General features: G+C 36.2%; 1 protein-coding gene across 1 annotated transcript in view; it reads right to left on the reverse strand.

Annotated features, from left to right (window-relative positions):
- Window positions 1-272: 272 nt before the first annotated feature.
- Window positions 273-23,419, reverse strand: part of LOC113248378 (eukaryotic translation initiation factor 4B-like) — a 174,758-nt gene continuing 151,611 nt past the window's right edge. Inside the window, 6 exon segments of the mRNA XM_057315351.1 lie at window positions 273-1,570; window positions 1,572-1,667; window positions 1,669-1,741; window positions 1,744-1,878; window positions 1,881-2,018; window positions 2,021-2,119. Coding sequence (XP_057171334.1) covers window positions 376-1,570; window positions 1,572-1,667; window positions 1,669-1,741; window positions 1,744-1,878; window positions 1,881-2,018; window positions 2,021-2,119 — 1,736 coding nt within the window. The 3' untranslated portion in view covers window positions 273-375.

Below are 23,419 nucleotides of genomic sequence, written 5' to 3' on the forward strand. Positions count from 1 at the left end.
GAAGGAGGGCAGTTGTCATGATGAATGCTGAATGATGTATGGAAGTGTGAAACCACTATACTCTACACCTGAAACTAATATTACACTGTATGTTCATTCATAAATAAAAAAAGAATGAGAACTAACCATTTGTGACAACATTTAAGTATCTAAAGAATCTAAAGCTAAGTGGAATAGAGCAGAGTAAGGTAAATATGTGATTTTACCTATATGTGAAATCGAAAAAACAAATGAACAAATGAAGAAACAAACAAAAGAAATAGATTTCTCCCTCCAGGAGATGGTGAGTTTTATTGTCTTGTCTACATAGAAGTTTGATTTGCTCTCAAATGTTTCAAGATGGAGAGACTGCAAGAAAGAATAGGACGCAGAGGTCTATTCAGTATAATCTTCTCCCTTGTTCTCATCTTCGCCATCAATAGAGAGAGCAGCATACTTGTTTGCAGAAATGAACTTGGAAACTAGATTTTCTTCAGGTTTCTTTAGTTCACGTGCAGATCGGAAGTCTTGATCCTTTTTGCCATCTTTCTTGTGTGACTCCTTGCGGTGATATTTGTTCACTCCCTCTCCTGGAACATGGCTGGAATTCCTACTTCGGCCTTTTGGGACACCCACCCCATGTACTTTGTTTTCATCTGCTCTCCTTGCTGGCGCTTTTTCAGGTGGTTGAGCTGGAATTACTTTTCCACCACCACTTGTACGGGTTTCTGACAGTGTGCCTGAGCTCTGAGATCGAGCAGGACGGTTAGAACTTCGCTTCACCCAAGCATTCTCCTTTGGTGGAGGGGCTGGAGTTATCTTCAGAGTCTGTTTAGACTTGGGAGGCTTAGAAATTGTAGAGTGATAGTCTTCTTCCTTATTGGGTGCTTCATTTTCTAGAGACTTTTCACTCTCTCTCCTTTGTGCATTTCTGCCAGATGTGGCTGAGGTCCCAGTCTGTGATGACTCACTTCCTGTCATGGACTGTTCCTGTTTTTGAGTCTCTTCACTTTGCCAGCTTGGGTGTCTCTCCCGGGGCCGTCGTTCTAGTTTTGGCTCATTCAGCTTGCGCTGCAGCTTCTCCTGCTCCTTCTGGAGCCGCTCTTCTACTTCTCGCTCTCTAGTAGCTGTGTCAACAGGCTTAGCCCCTCCAAAGATAGAGGCCGCTCGACTGGACTGGAAGGTGCTACCAGAGGAATCATCTCCCTTAGGAATACTCCGCGGTTTTAGGTTCAGTTTGGGTCTTTGAGGGGGACCTCTACCATCACTCCTGTAGTCATCCCGAGAGTAATCATCTCTGGAGCTGCATGACCGATTGTTTCGTCTGTCATATCTGTCTTCATAACGGTCCCCGCCTCCTCCGCAGTAGTCATCCCTACGGTTCCCACTACCAGCTGCTCTTCTGCCACTGCCTAGCCTAGAATCGTAGCCTCTGCCGTAGTCTCTGCTGCCTCGGTCATCATAGCGATCCCGGCCCCCATATCGATCCATATCTCGGCGCCTGCCATCACGATACCCGTCCTGAGACCCATCAACGTACCGACCTGAATCATAACGAACTGGGTACTTGTCTCCAAAGCTATCATCGCCTCCTCTGCGGGTAGTCATCAGAGCTGTCTGTGGTAGGACGTGCTCTCCAGGCTGTATCTGTTTTGACCGAATCGTGATTTCTATTCGGCCAAAAGAAGATCATCCCTGTCTTTATCCTCTGCTTGATCAGCAACGTCCACTCGAATTCTCCTGTTACCTAGAGACTCTTGTTGCTCAGGGAACTAAGCAAAGAATCCAAGTCCTCAAACTCAGCGTAAACAAAACCTTTCAACCTCTCTGGATTGCTGGGCTCACGTAATAAACATACTTCACTTATATTTAATCCTCTAAAGAATTCCTTAATGGATTCTCTGTCCCATCATAGGGCAGGTTCCCTACAAAAGCACTATAGGGTAGCGATTTCGGAAGAAGTCTCCTATAGATATTGGGTTTCTGAGTAGCAGGTGGAGCTGTGGGCAGGATAGAATTGTCTATAGGAGGTGCCCTATCACGTCCTCATCACACTGTGCCAAATGGCTGAAACATCTCCTTTCCAGGTCATCCGTTTCATCAACGCAGCAAAATAGGTGAAGGAGATTAACAAAACAAACTTCCAGTTATCAAATAAATGATTAACAGTAATACCTAGAGAATATAATCATTGTATTGTAACAACTTTGTGTGGTGACAGATAGTGACTACATTTATCATGGTGATTCCTGAGAAACATATGAATTTGTTCAATCCTATATTGGGAACCTGAAGCTAATAAAACATCGTATGTGAGCTGTAGTTTAATTATTATTTTTTTAAATAAAGAACAACAAAAACAACAAATGGGGGGTAGAAGGAGGATCCAGACAACAGAACCAAAACACTGACCTAAATGCCTTACATTAGAAGACATTTTCCCAATAAATGAAAAAATCTAAAGTTGTGCATCCTTGGCATGAATTCTAATTAATTATAATTGCTTAAACTACTTAATCATTCCACATAAAGTTTATCCATAGTGTTAGGATGCTGGTTTTGTTATATGTCAAAGATTAAGAACTAAAATGCATAAGGCATCAGGACAACAATAACCAGGCAAAAAGCCCTGCCTCTAGTTAAGTTCACCTGTAAAGCTACTTCTCTGGGGGAGGTGGAATTCCCTCCTGTTGATGAACATTAACATCTTGTGAAGGTAATGCCAATTATATTAGCAGGGAGGCACTTCATCTGGTCTGCTTTTCCTTTTCTTTCTACTTTCTTCACTTGTTTTAATCTCGATTCTTTGATTTCTTATCTCAAATTTCACTGTTAATCAAGATGGCTAGGTGAAATTCTCCAAATGACATTGAATTCAGTATCTTTAAGAACTGACTTTCATTAAAATCAGTGTGATGGACTACTGACTTTCAAAACAAGTTTTCTCTGACTGAAAATTTACCTGGTAGCCATGATTGAGGCATTTAAAAAATAATAGCCTTAGGTAGAAAAGACATACCTTCTTCACAGGATAATTCCACATTATATATCTAGATATTCCCCTCTCTGGGATGAAGAGATTAATACTTCAACCCCACTAGATTTATTCACTCATTTCCAAGATTAGAGTATTGAATAGGGAAGGGAAAACAGTAACATTATAGTGAAGAGCACCTTAACCTTTACTCCCTCTGCCAGCGATGTCTTGTAGATTTCAGGTACCCTCTGATAGGCTGTGTAAGAGAACTTCGCCTCTTTCCAAAAACAAGCCCCAGTCTAATCAGAAAATGCAGACTGGTGAACAGTCTGCAAAATACCTGACCAGTAATACCAAAAAATCTCAATGTCATGAAAAAATATGAAAGATGAAGAAACTGTCATAGCTCAGAGGAGACTAAGAGGAAATGAAAATTAAATGGTAAAATTGGTGAAATTGGTATAAAGTGATGAGTTTAATTAGCAGTATTGCACCAATTTTTAAAATATTTTTGACAAATATACCATGGTGATAAAAGATGCGGGAAGTTCACTGAGGGTTATTGGGATGGAAATCTGTCCTAGTTTGCAACTTTTCTGCAAATATAAAATTATTGCAATACGTTATTTAAAGAAACTACACAACAACAAATAATATATTTTATCTGGATGCCAAGTATTTAATATGGATTTGTTTTAATAATTTAATATTTCTCATACCTTGCCATTACACAGACCAATTGTTAATAAATACCTATCTTCCAGTTGCGATAGTTACTTTAGGCTTGGTGTATAGTTTACACAGTATTTAGTTACTATTTCTATAGGTTTAGTGTACAGTGTACACACTGTTTAGTGTAAAGCAGCTAAAATCAAAACTATAGTTTAACATGTTCCAGCTTTGTGTAGAGACATGTTGAGCAAATGTACACTGAATAAGGATGGTTAAATTCTGTGGTTTCCCCTGGCCCCAGAAAATAACTAAAAATGCACATTTTCTTGAAGATGAGCCAACAAATCTTGTCTTTCCATATGAAGAGCTGCTTGATTCTAATTAAAACTTTCATTTAACTATTAAAATTAAGTAATATCTATAAATTAAGGTAGCGATATTAAAAACTCTGGAAATAAGTCAAAAAGCCCTCTGCAATTAGCTACGAAGCTTAAGAAACAGAAATTCCTTTAAGCACCGATTTTGCAAGGAAGCAAATCCTTGTTTCTTTATAAATCACAACTTCTCCAGGGCTTAGGAAAATTTTGATTCTTGCCTAAGGTTACTACCTTAAATTTTTTCCATTTATGAAATAGACTACTATTTAGAAGACTTGTTTCTTATCCTGATTAGAAAATATGATAGTGTAAGCAAGTTGCGCTTCTCTAGATTGGAGTTGTCATATTTTATAGTTAGACATTGAGCTATTAACCTTATCTGAGCATTTTAGTTCCACATGTTTGCTGTTTTTATTGTAATAAGAAAATAATACTCTACCATCATCTTTCATTAATAACAGAAGACATTTATTTTCTCTGGGTAGAGAGTTTCATTTAATTATTTGCATAATTTTCTTTGCACTTCCACTTATGTTTTCCAAATATGTATATATAATATAAAGCTTTATAATTAAGGAGATTGCTTTATTATATTAAAGAATAAAATAGAAAACTGCATTTGAAAATTCAGTAAATGCCTATACTAATAGCTTTCTTATTTAGACTTACTGAGTTAAACCAAGGAGTTTTGGTTAGATGGGCCAGAGTCCTTCTCTTCATTCTGAATTTGCCAGGACAGTCTGAGAGTTAAACTTTGCCTTCACTTTATTTCTTTTTCCATTTGTTAGTCTTATCATTTGTATTTAGAACACGTACTTCTCAGTTTTACCCCTTTCCCTACCATTGAGCTTTAAGTAGAGCATTACTCATGGTTAATATTTCCAGAGATATTATATTTACTTTAAAATGAATTCTTGCCAGAACTCTGAGGTGAATACTTCTTTTTCAACCTATTACATTAATGTTATTGATGGTATGATGGATTACATACCATTGTCCCATTATACCATAATGGATATAATACGATAAAAATGGTGGTCAAATAAATACCTGATAGTAAGTATATCAAGACAAAACAAAATCATGAGGACATTTGTCTATCTAATTCTAGAAAAACAATCACATTTTTATTTATTTATTTTCTTTTTCTTTGATACATTTGAGAAGGCAAATAATTTGGTGCCTAAGAATTCTAAGAAGTAGTATTACTACTTGTCATGTTTCCTAATGGTTGAGATTCTTTTTCTAAGAATATGGAGTAGGGTAAGCCTGTCTTTTATGTCTTTAAAAGTTAGGCTTGCTGTTTTATAACTTTATACTAACATGGATGCAGAGTCATTTTTAACCAAGTCTAAACTATATTATGTTCAAAGTCATGCAAGAGACATGGAAAAACTGGACATTTGAGTTACTCATGGTTATCATAAGTTGACAGACATCTAGATATGGTAGCCCTTCTGTTTATCTTAACTGATAGCTATCAATTGACATGGTCCATTTTTTATACATAATGGTATGTATATGTCAAATAGTGTAAAGGACTTCATGATAATTTCAAACTACTTCTTAAGTCTTTTATTGTAAGAACCACAGATGCATTGCAGTTTACTGAATTGCTCTGAAAATTAAATGCACACACAGAACCAGTTCCATTATCAAAAAGTTAAACAGTATACTCTTTTAGATTTGACATGATTTATGAATCTGATCCTTTTTTGTACTTAAAATTTGTTTATTTGAAAAAGAAGAATATTTTATAGTGATTAATTCATTAACTGTGATAATATTTGTCAACTTGGAGTTGGCAACTACAACATATGGCCACATATGGCCAGGCAAGATGTTTTCCCATGGCCTCATAGTTAAGAATACTTTTCATACTTTTCCAATAACTGAAGAAACTCAAAAGAATATTATTTCATGGCATGTGAAAATCATATGAAGTTGAAAGTTTAGTGTCTATAAATAAACTTTTATTGACACAGCACCAGACTCAACTCACTTACAACTTGTTTATGCCTGCTCTACTACTGTAATGGCAAAGTTGAATAGCCGCAATAGAGACCAAATAGCCTCAAAGGTGAAAATATTTACTGTCTGGCTCATTATAGAAAAAAGGTTGCTGCCCTTTGGTATAGAAAAAGTTATTTTCAGGAGAATTTAGACACAGAATGAAATGTATCAGAATGAATTGGTAAGGAATATAAACCTAATGACAATGAAAGTAAAAATCTAGAGATTAAAGTAAACACATACACACGCAGACACATTAAAAACCTGAACTTGGCATATTATGAAAGGGAACAGAATAGAATAAGAAATTTGAAAATGTATTTTGCAAAAATATATTCTTTCTGGACCAACATGCTTTCCTTTCTGAAAACAGAGCTATGCAGCCTGTAAGTAATCAATAACCCTTGTTGACTGACTAACAGATGAGAGACACCCAGATTTAATACAAATTTGAGGGTGACCTTTAATATTTAGAGTCTTAAAGCAAACATACTTTGGAGGTCCTCTGAAAAGACTGACTATATATTAGTGGATCAGTCCCTAAAAGTGCCACATCAGGTTCTCAAAAGCTTGCTTATTTATTTATTTTGGACATATTTTAGTCCAGTTGGGAGGAGACAGCTAAATTTTCAGTACATGTTATTGAAGAGAATTACCAGTGATGTATGAGGAACATGGCTAAAGACAATAGTTATCTTCTGTAATTTTCAGTTTGTATGTATCTAATGTTTTGTTTTGGAATAATCTCTTAGTATATTACTTTATATATATGATTTACAAATACATAAGGCATCTATGTCTCTATATATTTGTTTTCTTAAAGCATTTATTGATGGTTGTATGTGTGTTAATCAAAAAGTCTGGACATTTTTTTTGTTTGTTTGTTTTAGTATTTTTTCATTGCTATATAAGAAATCACAACAAACTGAGTAGCACAAAACAACACATTTATAATCTCATACTACTTTCCATTAGAAGTCTGAGACTTTTAGTAGGGTTTTGTTTAAAGTTTTACAAGCTACAATTAAAGTGTTAACTTGGGATGCATTCTTACAAGTTTCAGTGTTTTCTTCCAAATTTATGTAGTTGTTGGTAGACTTCATTTCCTTGAAGCTGTAGAGTTCATGATGGTTTGCTAATTCAAGGGCAGCAAGAAAGTATCTCTGTGACTCAGAGAAAGAAGGCCTAATCCTTCTTTCACAGGATGCCCAACTGATTTAATCAGGCCTAGAAGGATCTCTTTCCCCTTTTTTTTATAATAATTTTTTATTGTGTTATGTTAGTCACCATACAGTATTTCTTAATTTTTGATGTAATGTTCCATGCTTCATTATTTGTGTATAACACCCAGTGCACCATGCAACACATGCTCTCCTTAATACCCATCACCGGCCTATCCCAATCCCCCACCCCCCTCCCCTCTGAAGCCCTCGGTTTGTTTCCCAGACTCCATAGTCTCTCATGCTTCATTCCCCCTTCTGTTTACCCTCCCATTCTTCTTCCCTTTCTTCTCCTACTGACCTTCCTATTTCTTATGTTCCATTATTGAGTGAAACCATATAATTGTCTTTCTCTGCTTGCCTTATTTCACTTAGCATTATCTCCTCCAGTCCCGTCCATGTTGCTGCAAATGTCACGGGTAAATTGAAATGGAAATTCTCAAGGAGAAAGTGATGTTGATAAATTTCAACTCAAAATATTTTGAAAAGTAAGACATGTATGGTGAAATGGGCCTCTTGACTGTAGTTTTAAGTTTTTCTGAAAAAAATTCCTTTTTCCTATGCTTACTTTTAACATAAAATGAGAAGTAAAGCATGGAAACCTAGTTTCTTTGATCTCATAAAAGAGTTAAAATCAGAGGAAAGTTTATACTCCAAAGTAAACATCTGTAAAAGGATTTCCCCCCACCTCCTTAGTCCTGGGGGGGGGGGAAGTCCTGGGGCCTGCTAAAAGGGAAGGAAGGGCTTTATTTACTGGTTGTGGATTGTACTTCCTGTTGTGAAGCTTAGTGCTGTTTCACAACAGCTGGGGGCTGCCGTGTTTGGTACTACAATGAAGAAGCGAAGAAGCGAGGAAGCGGCACTCTTGGTTCCTCCATATTATGCAAGTTAATGACCTCCACTGCAGAGTGAAATGGATGAAGGAGGAAGAATGGGATACTTGCACTTGCAGACAGACATGATAGAACTGTTTTTTTTAATTGCAGAATTACCTTTTCATATATAATATTATATATGCAGGACAGCTTAAAAGGGTAAGCACCAACATGAGCAGCCCATATATTAGTTGTTACTACACAACCAGGTTCTACAAAAGCCAGCATCCATGAAACAGTAAATGAGGTTTATGTATTTCTTATCATGTAGCTGCTGCAAATATAATAAAAACTGGTTCTGCAGCATATTTGCATATAAGAACAGCCAAGGAACTGGGAAACAACATTTTAAGCTTAGTGGGAGACATTATTAGTTGGCCTTACACTTTCAAAGATGAGTGCAACTAGAGCTTAATTTACAATATAAAATAGTGAAATCTACAGAACCTTCTGGGTAGCTCATTGGGTGAATTTTCAAAAATCTAAATTTTTCAGCAAAAGTATCTTTCATGTCAGAGGACAGAGGGAGGGCTCAATCATCACACTGTGTAGGTTCAAAGTTTAATTGGACCATTTATTAATTAAGTAATGCCTGATACTACAAAATGCTTGATCAGTGTTGGCTATTTTGATTAGACAGAATGGATATATATTCTTGACAGAACACTAAAATATGTAGAAACAAGAGAGTTCGCTACAGGGAAGGAAAGCTTGCAACTCCAGGAAATGCTCTCCACAAACACGTGGTATTTGTACTTAACATTCAGAACTCTTCAGCTTCTCCACACAGCTTCTTTTCCAACCTGCATTCCTATAATAATCTCCAGGAAGTTTCTCCACCAGCTATATTGGTCTATAGGGCTTGCCTGGTTTGTACATTTTACATTTTACTCCTTCCCAGACTTGTACATTTCCCCCCTAATGTCTGCACCTCTGCCCACTCATTCTAATGAATCATCATCCTCTGAGCTCACACAACTAAAAGTCACAAGGCTTTGTAAAACATTTGAAGGATTTTACATGTCTTGATTATATTATAAATTTAAAAATTTGGACAGAAAATTTGCATGGTTTGACAATCTAATTCAATTTTACACTTGGAAAATATTGACTGAAGCCCACATTTTCAATTCTCTGACTACTGAACCATAGTAAATATTGGGGATAACATTCTTCTAGCAATGAAAGTCTGTGCAACTCTATTATTTCCTGTTGTCATTGCTCAACACTTGGGCTTGGTTCCTTATCTCTGCATTAGAGTCTTAAGTGCTTCAGGAAAACGTAAGAAAGGCGGAATCTTACCTGTTAGGTGGGGTACAGGACCCAGGGAGGGAGATTGCAGGAATTTTTTATGGCAAATAGTATAGTATCTTTTTGAGTTTCATTTCTTTTGGACTTCATGATGAAGACTTATGAGACCCACCTATTGAGAAGAAGGTCCTTTTATTGTTCCGTTAAATGCATAATATTCTCACCTTTCACAGTCTGGAATTTAAATCTTGACACAAGCTCATGATAGAATTAAATATCATTCTTATCAATTCATTAGTATTACTAGTCTTTGAGATATTCCTGCTGCTGTAGAAATATTGCTATACAGTTTTCAGCATTTCCAAGAGGAAAACCATGGCCAGACCTTCTTGGTCTGGTAAGGCAGATGCATCTCCCTTCACTGATTAGTTAGTTCCCACTCTCCATCTAAGCGCATAGATATTATGTTCCTTTTCAACCTTAGAGAGAAGAGGTTGCACCAGAGAGCAAGTAAATTCCAGTTCCAATATCCTAAATATCTCCTTTTTCTTGAGTTAGTGTGGTGTATGATGTGGGAAACAAAGGCAAAAGAAAAATCATTAAATTTCCTTACTACTTAAGGCCCATGGACAAGTCCTTGAAACAGGCAGACTGACATTCCTCTAGGAACTCAAGTGTCTCGAAGTTGACACTTTGCTAAGGGCCAAAGGCAACCCCCTTCCCGGGCCCAAACGCCCCCTTCCAGGATCCCGCAAGTCTACCTTAACATATAAAAATTCCTTTGGAAACTTCCTTTATCTCTAAACCCCCAAGACACATGTTGGCAATCACCCCTCAAGCATATGACCCACCCATATACATCGGCTTGGCAGCACTGAAATAAAGGTGGAAAAGAATAGGGAGATAAAGGCAGAAAATAATTAAAAGATTTTTTTAAATTGTGAAACAAAAAAAAAAAAAGAAAAACAGTAGAAATCCTTCTAATGTCAAATTGAGTTACTTTCTCCAAAAGATCAAGATTAACGTGCTACAACCAGGAAAGCACAGGCGGAAATCTAACATAGTTTCCTTTATTTGCTAATAAAGGATTATCACTGATGGAGACTGAAGGGTAATTCTGAGAATCAGGTAAGCCTAAGTGTGCAGTCCTTGTCCAGTTCATTTTGCATAGAAGGCACTCAATCAATGCTGACTATTACCTTTTTATGAGCACCCATTCACCTGTCTGACTTCCGATCCCCAAAGTACAGACAGCTCAGAACATTGTGCCAAGAAAGGGTCCAACACCATCTTTGAATTTACATTGTATTGGAATTGTTTTCTTCCAAGTTACTTGAATGTTCCACATTGCCAAATAGCAAAGAAACAAAATGCTTTATTCCTCATCTTAAACTTTCTTTCTTGTTGATGTTAACTGTTCACCTGTACTCCAGAAAAACATTTTCCTGGTCATCTTTGATTTCTCAGCCTTTGCCAGTTGCCAGTTGACAAGCATCTTCTTATTTCTAGATATTTGGGGAGGGGGGGCGGACAGGGGAGGATCTAATTTTGTAAAATACTGTTGCTTAGAATATAGGTTCTGGAGTAGGCGGACCTCACTATACCACCTGGAACTAATTATTCAGCCCCCCCATCCATCTCTGTTTCTTTAGATGCAGGAAAGAAATAACATCTACCTCTAAGGACATTAGAAGGCTATACAAGACAAGGCATACAAGTGACCTACCAAATTAGGTGCCAAACCTGGTCCAAAAAAACTTGAAGAAAATAAATATATGTTTTGCTGGCATACAATTTACCCATTAATTTATATATTGTATATGGGTGCTTTCATAGTACTATTGCAGAGTTGACTAATTCCATTGGAGATACATAGCTTGCTAATCCTAGCATAATCACTATCTGTCTCTTTACTGAAAATGTTTGTTAATATATGGTAAAGCCCTAGATAAATTTTGGTGATTGACTGAGCTATAAGCACTTATAATTAATTTACTTATACATTTTATACATATTTACTGAGCATTCATATGGGTTGATCTTCAGGGAAGGATTCACCTATGACTTAAACTGTTCAATTGGACTTCAAATTGCAAAACAGATATGGGAGAGGTTGTGCAATTTTAAGTATTAAGTGGTGATCTATCTATCATCTGTATCTATCATCTATTATCTATCTTCTATCTATCTATCTATCTATCTATCTATCATCTATCTATCATCTATCTATCTATCATCTATCTATCATCTGTCATCTATCTATTTATCATCTATCTATCATCTATCTACCTATTTATCATCTATCTATCTATGCCCAGTGCTCCTAGGTAGTGGTGAGATGGGGGGTTGGATGCAGAGTATGTCAGAGGAGTGTGAACGTTGTGTGTGTGCACGCGTGTGTTTCGGGGAAAGTGGGACAGAGTGGAAGCTTCCAGGAAGTGATTCTAAGAGGAATCCTGCTTAGGGAGACATGGCAAACACATAGCCTGTGTAACCCACACATGTTTATTTAACAAATGCCACTTTAAGAAGTCCTCCAAAATCCCCACCACACAGAGAATGTATTCTAAAGAATAAAGCATTAAACAAAGAATAAAGAAGATAATTTATATTTCTTTGTTTTGTGTCAGTGTCCCCTCCACAGGTTGCAAGCTCCCTGAGGGCAGGAACTCTGTGAGTTTTAGTTGCTGCGTGTGCCCCAGACTTGCAACAGTCTTATTAGGGGGGGTTGTTATGTAGAAAACAATCATTCCCGCCAACAGTGTAGGAGGGATCCCCTTTCTCCACATCCTCTCCAACATTTGTTGTTTCCTGCCTTGTCTATTTTTGCCATTCTAACTGGCGTAAGGTGGTATCTTAGTGTGGTTTTGATTTGAATTTCCCTGATGGCTAATGATTTTGAACATTTTTCCATGTGTCTGTTAGCCATTTGTATGTCTTCATTGGAAAAGTGTCTGTTCATATCTTCTGCCCATTTTTTAATTTGACTATTTGTTTCACGTGTATTGAGTTTGAGAAGTTTTTTGTAGATCTTGGATAATAGTCTTTTATTTTTAAAATAAATAATTGTGTCATATCCCCTTTCCATATTTATCACAGATATGTTGCAATAGGTTTAGTATTTAACAATAAAAATGAATTTTCTTTCTCCATATAATATCCACAGATAACTTTAAAAGGACACTGATGGTCAGAAAGATGCCAACTTTTTCCTTTCACTTCTTTATAAATGTGCATATGTCTGTATGTACACACATGTGTGTAGGTACATGTGTATGTATGTATGTACTTTAATGGTAGCTGGTCTTTTTTTTTTATTGAAGTCTAATTAACATATGTAATATTACTTTCAGGTGTACATTTCAGGTGTATTAATTCAAGAATTCTGTGCATTACTCAGTGGTCACACTGTAAGTGTAGTCATCATATGTCAGCAAACAATGTTATTAAAATATTATTGACTAAGAACCTGGATAGATGTTTTTTCCAAAGAAGACATCCAGATGGTCCAACAGACACATGAAAAGATGCTCAACATCACTCACCAGCAGGGAAATACAAATCAAAACCACAACATCATATCACCTTACACCAGTCAGAATGGCTTGAATCAAAAAGACAAGAAATAACAAGTGTTGGTGAGGATGTGGAGAAAAATAAATCCTCATACACACTTAGAGGGAATGTAAATTGGTGCAGCCACTATGAAAACATTATGGAGTTTCTCCAAAAAAACTTTAAAAGTAGAATTACTGTGTGATCCAATAATTTCACTACTGTGTATGTACCTAAAGAAAAAAAAGCCACTAAATCAAAAAGCTACGTGCACCCCTATGTTTATTGCGGCAGTATTTACCATAGCCAAGATATGGAAGAAACCTAAGGGTCCATAGACAGAGGAATGGATAAGGATGATGTGGTTGACAGGTAGTTAGGTAGGTAGATAGGTAATGATAGATAGATGTTAGATAAATAGATAGATGATAGATAGATGATAGATAGATAGATAGATAGATAGATGATAGATGATAGATAGATGATGATAGATGATAGATAGATAGATAGATAGATAATAGATAGATAGATAGATAGATAGATAGATAGATGATAGATAGATAGATGATAGATGATACATAGATGATGATAGATAGATAGATAGATGATAGATAGATGATAGATAATAGATAGAAGATAGATGATGATAGATGATAGATGATAGATAGATATAGATAGATGATAGATGATAGATGATGATAGATGATAGATGATAGATAGATGATGATAGATAGATAGATGATAGATAGATAGATGATAGATAGATAGATAGATAATAGGTATGTATATGTATTTCTAGATAGAGGTGATATATATAAACATATATAAATATATAAATGCTTATGTATAAACAAATAAAAAGTAGAATCACATCTATTAATGCAGAGAATAAACATGATTTCCAGATGTATGGGAGCCAGGGTAATAAGAAAAATGGGTGGATGGGAGAGGGGGATATGGACTTCCAGGTATGGAATGAATAAATCACAGGAATAAAAGGCACAGAAAAAGGTATATAGTCAATAATAGTGTAATAGCAACATATAGTGACAAATGGTTCACTTTGGTGGAGCATAGTATAACCTATAGAGAAATTGAATCACCATGTTGTATATGAAAATAGTGGAACATTGCATGATACTCAAAATTCAAAAAAAAATTACTATTTTTTTTAATTGGCTACATTTCCTATGTTATACTTTTCATCTCCATGACCCTAACTTACTTTTTAACTGGAAGTTTGTACTTTTTAACCGCCTTTATCCATTTCACCCATCACCCCTCTCCTCGCCTCTGGGAATTATCATTTTCTTCTATATTTAAGAGTCTATTTTGTTTATTTGTTTGTTCCTTTGTTTTTTCTTTTAGACTCCACATATAAATAAGGTCATATACTTTTTTTCTCTCTCTGTTTGACTTATTTCACTTAGCATAATACCCTCTAAGTGCAACTGCGTTGTTGCAAATGACACAATCTCATCCTTTTAGTGGCTGCATAATATTCCATTGTATGTATATGTGTGTGTATGTGTGTATGTATATGTACACTGGTACCATGTTTGTGGTATGTATGGTGTACATACCACATCTTTTTTCTCCAGTTTTCTATTGATGGACATGGGTTGCTTCCATATCTTGGCTATGGTAAATACTGCTGCAATAAACATAGGGGTGCACATAGCTTTTTTTTTTTTTTTTTTTTAAGATTATTTATTTATTTATTTGACAGAGAGAAAGACAGCCAACGAGAGAGGGAACACAGGCAGGGGAACAGCAGAGGGAGAAGGGGGAGCCAGATGCGGGAGCTTGATCCCACGACCCTGGGATCATGACCTGGGCCGAAGGCAGATGCTTAACCACTGAGCCACCCAGGCATCCTGGCACATAGCTTTTTGAATTAGTGTTTTTATTTTCTTCAGGTAAATACACAGTAGTGAAATTATTGGGTAGAATTATTGTTATATGGTAATTTTATTTTTAATTTTTTGGAGGAAGCTCCACATTGTTTTTCACCATGGCTCTGCCAATTTACATCTCATCAACAATGCAGGAGTGCTCCTTTTTCTCCACATCCTCACCACTTGTTATTTCTTGTCTTTTTTATTTGAACCTTTCTAACCAGTGTGAAGTGATTTGCATTTTCCAGATGATAAGTGATGTTGACCATCTTTTCCTGTGTTTGTTGGCCATCTGCTTGTCTTCTTTGGGAAAATGTCAATTCAGGTTCTCTGCCCATTTCTAAATCAGATTATTTACTGTTTTTGGTGGTGAATTGTATAAACTCTTTATGTACTTTGGCTATTAGCTCCTTATCAGATATGTCATTTGCAAATATCTTCTCCCATTCTCTAGGTTGCCTTATTGTTTTCTTGACGATTTCCTTTCCTATGCAAAAACTTTTTATTTTGATATAGCCCCAATACCTTGTTTTTGCTTTTGTTTCCCTTCCCTGAAGGAGACATATCTAGAAAAAAATTGCCAAGGCCAATGTCAAAGAAATGACTGCCTATATTTTCTTCTAGGAGTTTTATGGTTTCAGGTCTCACATTTAGGTCATTAATCCATTTTGAATTTCTTGCTGTATACGCTGTAAGAAAGTGGTCCACTTTCATTCTTTTGCATATATCCAGTTTTCTCAGCACCGTTTGTTGAAGAGTCTATCTTTTCCCCATTGTATATTCATTCCTCCTTTGTCATAGATCATTTGGTCATATAAACACGGGCTTATTTCTGGGCTCTCTATCCTGTTTCATTGATGTACGTGTCTATGCTTGTGCTAGTACCATACTGTTTTGACTACTAACGCTTTGTAGTATATCTTGAAATCTTGGATTGTGATAGCTCCAGCTTTGTTCTTCTTTCTCAAGGGAGCTTTGCCTAGTGGTTCCATACAAATTTTTGGATTTTTGTTCTAGTTCTGTGAAAAATGCTGTTGGAATTTTGGTAGAGATAGCATTGAACCTGTAGATTGCTTTGGGTAGTATTGCATTTTGACAATATTAATTCTTCCAATCTAGGAGGGTGGAATATCTTTTCATTTGTTTTTGTTGCCTTCAGTTTCTTTCATCAATGTTTATAGTTTTCAGAGAGTAGGTCTTTCTTCTATTTGGTTAAGTTTATTGCTAGGTATTTTATTCTTTTTGATAAGATTGTAAAAAGGATTTTTTCTTAGTTTATCTCTCTGCTGTTTCACCATTAGTATATAGAAGTGCAGTCAATTTCTGTATATTAATTTTTGTATCCAGTAACTTTACTGAATTTGTGGAACCTCTAGGGTTTTCTATATATAATATCTTGTCATTTGCAGGTAGTCAACATTTTACTTCTTCCCTGCCAATTTGGGTGCCTTTATTTTCCTTACTTGTAGGATTGCTGCAACAAAGACTTTCAGGACTAACTTCATTAAAAGTGGTGAGAGCGGACATCATTCTTATCTTATTCCTGATCTTAGAGGAAACGTTCCATTTTTCATCATTGAGTATGATCTTAGCTCTTGGGTTTTCATATGTGAGGTATCCTCCCTCTAGACCTGTGTTAGGTGTGCTCCCTCTAACCCGGCTTTGTTCAGAATTTTTACCACCAATGGAATTTTTATTCCTCCAAATGCTTTTCTGCATCTGTTGAGGTGAGCATATGATTTTTATCCTTTCTCTTGTTATACATTACACTGATTGATTTACAAATATTAAATCACACTTGCATCCCTGGAATAAATCCTACTTGGTAGTGGTGAATGATCTTTTAAAATGTATTGTTGAATGTGGTTTGCTAACATTTGGTTGAGGAATTTTGCGTCTATGTTTATCAAAGATAAAGGCATGTAGTTTTCTTCTTTTATAAAATATTTGCTGGTCTTCTAGAACAAATCTGGAAGTTTTGTTTCCTTTTCTATTTTTTGGAATAGTTTGAGAAGAATAGATATTAACTCTTTTTTAAATGTTTAATAGAATTCACCTGTGAAAACACCTGGCCCTGGATTTTTGTTTTGGGGTGTATTTTGATTACTGATTCAATTTCATTCCTAGTAATTGGTCTGTTCAAATTTTCTATCTCTTCCTGATTCAGTTTTGGAAGATTGTATGTTTCTAGGAGTTTATCTATTTCTTCTAGATTTTTCTAATGGTCTCATTTAATCTTTTTTATTTCTGTGGTGTCAGCTTATCATTTTCCTCCTTCATTTCTGATTTTATTTAGTTGAGTCCTCTCTTTTTCTTGATAAGCATGGCTAAAGGTTTCTCAATTTTGTTTGTTGAGTCTGGCTAAAGTTTTATCAATTTTGTTTGAAAATGATCATTTCAAAGACCCAGCTCTACTTTCCATTGATCTTTTCTCTCTTTTGTTTCTATCTCATGTATTTCTGGTCTAAAATTTATTATTTGATTCCCTCTAATAGCTTTGGGCTTTGTTCATTCTTCTTACTCTAGCTCTTTCAGGTTTGAGCTGAGGTTTTTTTATTTGAGAATGTTCTTGTTTCTTGAGGTAGACCTGTCTCACTCTAAACTTCCGTTTTAGAACTGCTTTCATTATGTCTCAAAGATTTTGGACTGTTGTGCTTTTCATTTTCATTTATCTCCTTGTGGTTTTTAAAATTCCTTCTTTGATTTCTCAATTGACCCACTTTCTATTCAATACCATGTTATTTAACCTCCACTGAGTTGTGTTCTTCCCAGAATTTATCTTGTAATTGATTTTGGTTTCATACAATTGGGTCAGAAAAGATGCTTGATGTATTTCAATATTAAATTTATTGAGATTTGTTTTGTGTCCTAACATATACCTAGAGAATGTTCCATATGCAATTGACAAGAATGCGTATTCTCCTACTTGGGGATGGAATGTTCTGTATATATCTGTCAGGTCCATTTGATCTAATGTGCCATCCAAAGCCACTGTTTCCTTGTTGGTTTTTAGCTCAATGACCTATCTTTTGACATAAGTGGGGTGTGAATGAACCCTACCATTTTTATATTACTATCAATTTCTCCCTTTTAGGTATGTTAATAATTGTTTTATGAATAGGTGTTCCCACATTGGGTGCATAGATATATGCAATTGTTATATCTTCTTGTTGGATTGATCCCTTTGTCATGATGTAGTACCTTTCTTTGTCTCTTTCCATAGCTTTTGTTTTAAAGTCTATTTGTCTGATACAAATATTACTATTCTGTCTCCCCACACCCAATTACCAGTTGAGTGGATCATGTTTGTCCATCCTTTCACTTTCAATCCTCAGGTATGTTAAGGTCTGGAGTAAGTCTCTTGTTGAGGGTTTTGTTATTTTATCCATTCTTACTCTATATGTTTTGGTTGGAGCATTTAGCCCTTTTATGTATAAAGTAATTATTGATAGGTATATACTTATGGCCATTTGTTACTTGTTTCCTGGTTGCTTTTGTAGTTCTCTTTTCCTTTTTTCTTCTCTTGCTCTTTTCCCTTGTAGTTTGAAGACTTTCTTTAGTGTTATGACTTGGATTCCTTTCTCATTTTTTGTGTATCTACTATAGATTTTTTATTTGTAGTTATCATTTGGTTCATCTTATGTGTATAGCAGTCTATATTAAGTTGATAGTTGCTTGAGTTTGGACATATTGAGAAAGCACTGTTTCTACTCCCCCTTCCACATTTTGTGTACATGATATCATATCTTCCATCCTTTTATTTCCCATATGCTTTGCCTCATATTTTGTAGATACTATTGATTTTACTGCTTTTGTGTTTTAACCTCTGTACTGGTTTATAAATCACTGCTTTAGTACCTTTATTATATGTTTGCTTTTACCTCTGAATTATTTCTCTTTTCATAATTTTCTTACTTCTTTCTTTCCACTCAAAGTATTCCCTTTGATATTTCTTGTGAGGCTGTTTTAGGGGTGATAAATTCCTTTAACTTTTATTTGTCCAGACAAATCTTTATCTCTTCTATTCTGAATTATAACTTTGCTGGGTAGAGTATTCTCAATTACAGGATGTCTTTTGTTTAATTTTTCCTTTTCAGCACTTTGAATACATTATGCCTTTTTGTCCTGCAAAGCTGAAAAGTTGAAAAAACCAGCTGATAACTTTATGGGGTATCCCTTGCATGTGACTGTTTTCCTTTCTCTTGCCACTTATAAAATATTCTCTTTATCATCCCTATCTGCCATTTTAATTACTAGGTGTCTTGTTGTGGACTGCCTTGAATTGTTAACTTTGCTGAATTCTCAGCCTCCTGGATCTGGATGTCTGTTTTCTTCCCCACACTAGGGAAGTTTTCACCTATTATTTATTTCAAATAAATTTTCTGCTCCCTTTTCTCTTTTCTCCTTTTTTCTGGGATCTCTGTAATGTGGATGTTATTATACTTGGTGATGTTGCAGAGTACCTTTACCCTACTCTCATTTTGGATTATTCTTTCCCCTGCTTTTTGCTGTTCATCTTCGTTGCTTTCCATCACCCTGTCTTCCAGATTAATGATCCATTCTGCTGCATCCTCTAATCTGCTGGTTCTCTTCTTTTCTATTCTTCTTCCTCTTTTTTAAAAAAAAAAATTTTTTCTCCCTCTTTGTTGAAGCCCTCATTGAGTTCATCCACTCTTCTCTTAAGTCCAGTGAACATCTTCATGACCATTGCTTTAAATTCTTTATCCAAGCATATTGCCTATTTCTGTTTCATTTATCTCTTTTGCTGAGGTTTTATCCTGTTCTTTTATTTAGGGCACATTCCTGTTTCTTCATTTTGTCTAACTTTGTTTTTGTTTTTACATATTTTATAGGTCACCTCTGTCTCCTGGTCTTTAAAATTGTGGCCTTGTGTAGAAGTCTGCACAAATGCTCCCTGGTCGCCAGAAGCAGGCCCTCCTGGGATGATTCCGATGTTGGCTGCATGCACTCAGACTGTTGTGGATAAACTGTGTTTGCAGCCCTGCTGGCTGCAATTACCCATTTTGCTAGTGGGCACTAGCTCATTTTGCTCTGAGTAGGGTTTGGTTGCTGGACTATTGAGGGACCTGTTTCAGACCCCCACACACTTGCAGGAAGGTGGGGTCAGCTGTCAGGTCTACCTGTCTGCACTTGGTTTCTCTGTCACAGTCAATAACACACTGAATGGTAGGGCTTTCTCCCTGCATGGCCAGCCAAAATGCTCAGTTACTGGCACGGGAGGTGCACTTGTGTGTGGGGTTATATCTCATCTCTCCCTGTATCACTTTGTAGTGGTTCTGGTCCTTGCCAGCCTGGTTGCAAGGTGTGGTGGGGTAGGAGCTGCTTTGGAGGGATGACTGCAAAAGCAGGCAGTTGGATGGAGTGGGTCCATAAGGGAATGTAGGAGCAGGGCCTATGGTGCTAAGAAAATAGGCAGACAGTTTTAGAGCTGATTCCCACAAATATTTGGCTCTCTGGGCTGGAAGAGGAGAAGAAAATTTGTACCTGCCAGCCTTTTTTCCTGGAGAAATCTGAAGATCCTTCAGCACAGATTGTGAGATGAGTAAATTAGTCTCCTTCACATATAGGCCCTTTTCAAACTGCTGCTTCTGTGCTGTGTCTTGGGTTGGGTTACTCTCTAAGGGCAGGGGTTCAGTTTCCTATTTCCCTGAAACTCTCCCTGAATTAAGTTTGCTGATTTTTAAAGCACCTAGAGTTAAGCCGTCTGCTTTTAAAAGCTCTCAGAGTTAAATCCTGCTGGGGATCTGTGGGATCTGATCGTCTTGTTCCTCCATGCTTGTAGTGTCCCTCGCATTTGTGGTTAGTTTCATCAGGGGTTTTGTTCTCAACCAGGTCTCTGCCCTTCCTACCCTTTCCAGTGTGGCCTCCTCTCTACAATTGACCGTGGAAGGTCTGTTATGCCATTTTCAGAGTTAGTCGTATAAATGTAGCTGTTATCTTAATGTGTCCATGATATGGTGTGAACTCAGGATCTTTCTTCTCTGCCACCTTACTCAATAGCTCACTGAAAAAGTACCAACTTTTGTCAAAAGCTAGATAAAACAACTGCAGGCCTTACAAAATGTTTTCTTTTATAGACTGTTCATTTTTATAAGAAGTGAAAAAAATCAGAGGAATAGTTTGAGACAAATTGTTGCAATTGAGGAATTCAGGAGGCAGGGAAAGAATGTCAAGTGCCATGTATTGCTTTAAGAAAAAAAAAGACCTCTTCTTTTTTTTTTTTCAGAGCAAACTTAAACTCAGCAAAACTGAGTGATTCATTTGTTATGATAGATGACCTATACTGACACATCCACAGGTGGCAATTTACATTACAAGTCTGTAGTTTATATTGGGTTTCACTCTTGGTATTGTACATTTTGTGGATTTTGACAAATATATAATGACGTGTATTTACCAGTATGGTGTTCTACGGAATAGTTTTGTCGCCCAAAAATTGTGTATTCATCTATTTATCCATCCTTTTCCCCCTAATTCCTGGAAACCACTGGTGATTTTACTATTTCTATAGACTTTTTAAATTTCCTTTTTTAAAAAGTCATATAGTTGGAAACATACAGTATGTAGTCTTTTCAGAATGTCTCACCAACTGAAATTTTGTCTGTATCTTTCTTTTCATTGCCTGATAGCTCATTTTTTTTTAGCGCTGAAAAATATTACATTGTGTAGATGGACCATAGTTTACTCACTTGCTGAAGGACATCTTGGTTGCTTCCAAGTCTTGAGAGTTATCACAAAAATAGGCATAAACATCCATGTGATAGCTTTTGTATGAACATGAGTTTTCAACTCCTTTGGATAAGTATCAAGGAACATGATTGGGGATAGTATGGTAAGAGCATGTTTAGTTTATAAGACACCATCAAACTGTCTTCTAAAGTGGTTGTACCTTTTAGGTATAATAAGGAATGAGCATTCCTGTTGCTCCACATCCTCACAAGTGTTTGGCGTTGTCAGTGTTGGGCATTCTAATAGGTTTATATTGGTGTCTCCCTGTTGCTTTAACTTGCAAATCCCTAATAATATATGGTCTGGAGCGCCATTTATGTGATTACTTACCATCTGTATATGTTCTATGGTGAGATATCTATTCAGGCCCATTCTTTAATCAGGTTGCTGTTTTCTTATTGTTGAGTTTTAAGAATTCTTTGTATATTTTGTTAATAGTCCTTTATCAACAAATTTTTGGAAATATTTTCTCCCACTCTGTGCCTTTTCTTCTCATTTTTTTTGAAATTGCCTTTCACATTACAAGTTTTTTTTTATCTTAATGAAGTTGACATTATCAATTAGTTCTTTCATGGACTTTGTAATTTTGTATCTAAAAATTCATTCATATCCCCAAATCATCTAGGTTTTCCATGTTATTTTCTAGGCATTTTATAGTTTTGCATTTTACATTTAGATCTGTGATTCGTTTTGTAAAGATATATTTATTTATTTGAGAGGAACGGGGAGGGGCAGAGGGAATCTTCAAGAAAATTCCCTACTGTGCACCAAGCCTGCCGCAGGGCCTGATCTCATGACCCATAAGATCATGGCTGGATCCAAAACCAAGAGTCAGACACTTAACTGACTGAGCCACCCAGGTGCCCCTATGATCCATTTTGTTAATTTTTATGACGCGTGTGAAGTCTGTGTCTAGATTCTTTCTTTGAATTTGGATGTTCAGTTGCTCCAGCACATTCATTTCAGAATATCTTTACTCCATTGTGTTGCCTTTGCTCCATTTTCAAAGATCAGTTGAGAATATTTATATGGGCCTCTTTCTGGGCCCTCTATTCTTTTCCATTGGCTGTCTATTCTTTCACCAATACCACATGTCTTGATTACTGTCACTCATTATAGTGACTGTCGAAGTCAAGTAGCACTAGTCCTCCAGTATTGTATTTAATATTCTGAGTTTCTTGCCTCTCCATATAAACTTTAGTATCAGTTTGTCAGTATCCACAAAATAATTTGCTGGGATTATGATTAAAATTGCATTGAATGTATAAGGTAAATAAGGGAGGACTGATATGGAGTCTTCCTAGGCATGTAAAGGAATATCTCTCCATTCATTGGTTCATTTATCCAATTATTCAGGGGAAAAAAGGATGATACCCTGTGACTATTTCCAGTCTTATTATAAGCATGCTATTTGGTGCTGACACATGGAAAAAAAAACAGCTCCTCAGTTTGCACTTCTGACACAAATGTCTGCTGTCTTTTGAATTCAATAGGCAACTAATGAGTTTCCAATCCCTTTGGATCTTTCAGAATTTCTACCATTGCCATCAGTGGGTGTTTGTAAGTATAAAGTGGCTGAGTATGCTTCTGTTTCAAAAGAACACTTTCTTTTTTTTAATAATAATTTTTATTATGTTATGTTAGTTACCAAACAGTATATCCTTAGTTTCTGATGTAATGTTCCATGATTCATTCTTTGCGTATAACACCCAGTGCACCATGCAATACGTGCCCTCCTTAATACCCATCACCAGCCTATTCCAATCCCCCATTCCCCTCCCCTCTGAAGCCCTCAGTTTGTTTCCCAGACTCCATAGTCTCCCATGGTTCATTCCCCCTTCTGTTTACCCCC

This window comes from Ursus arctos, chromosome Y (assembly GCF_023065955.2).
Source record: "Ursus arctos isolate Adak ecotype North America chromosome Y, UrsArc2.0, whole genome shotgun sequence".
In the NCBI taxonomy this organism is placed as follows: Eukaryota; Metazoa; Chordata; class Mammalia; order Carnivora; family Ursidae; genus Ursus; species Ursus arctos.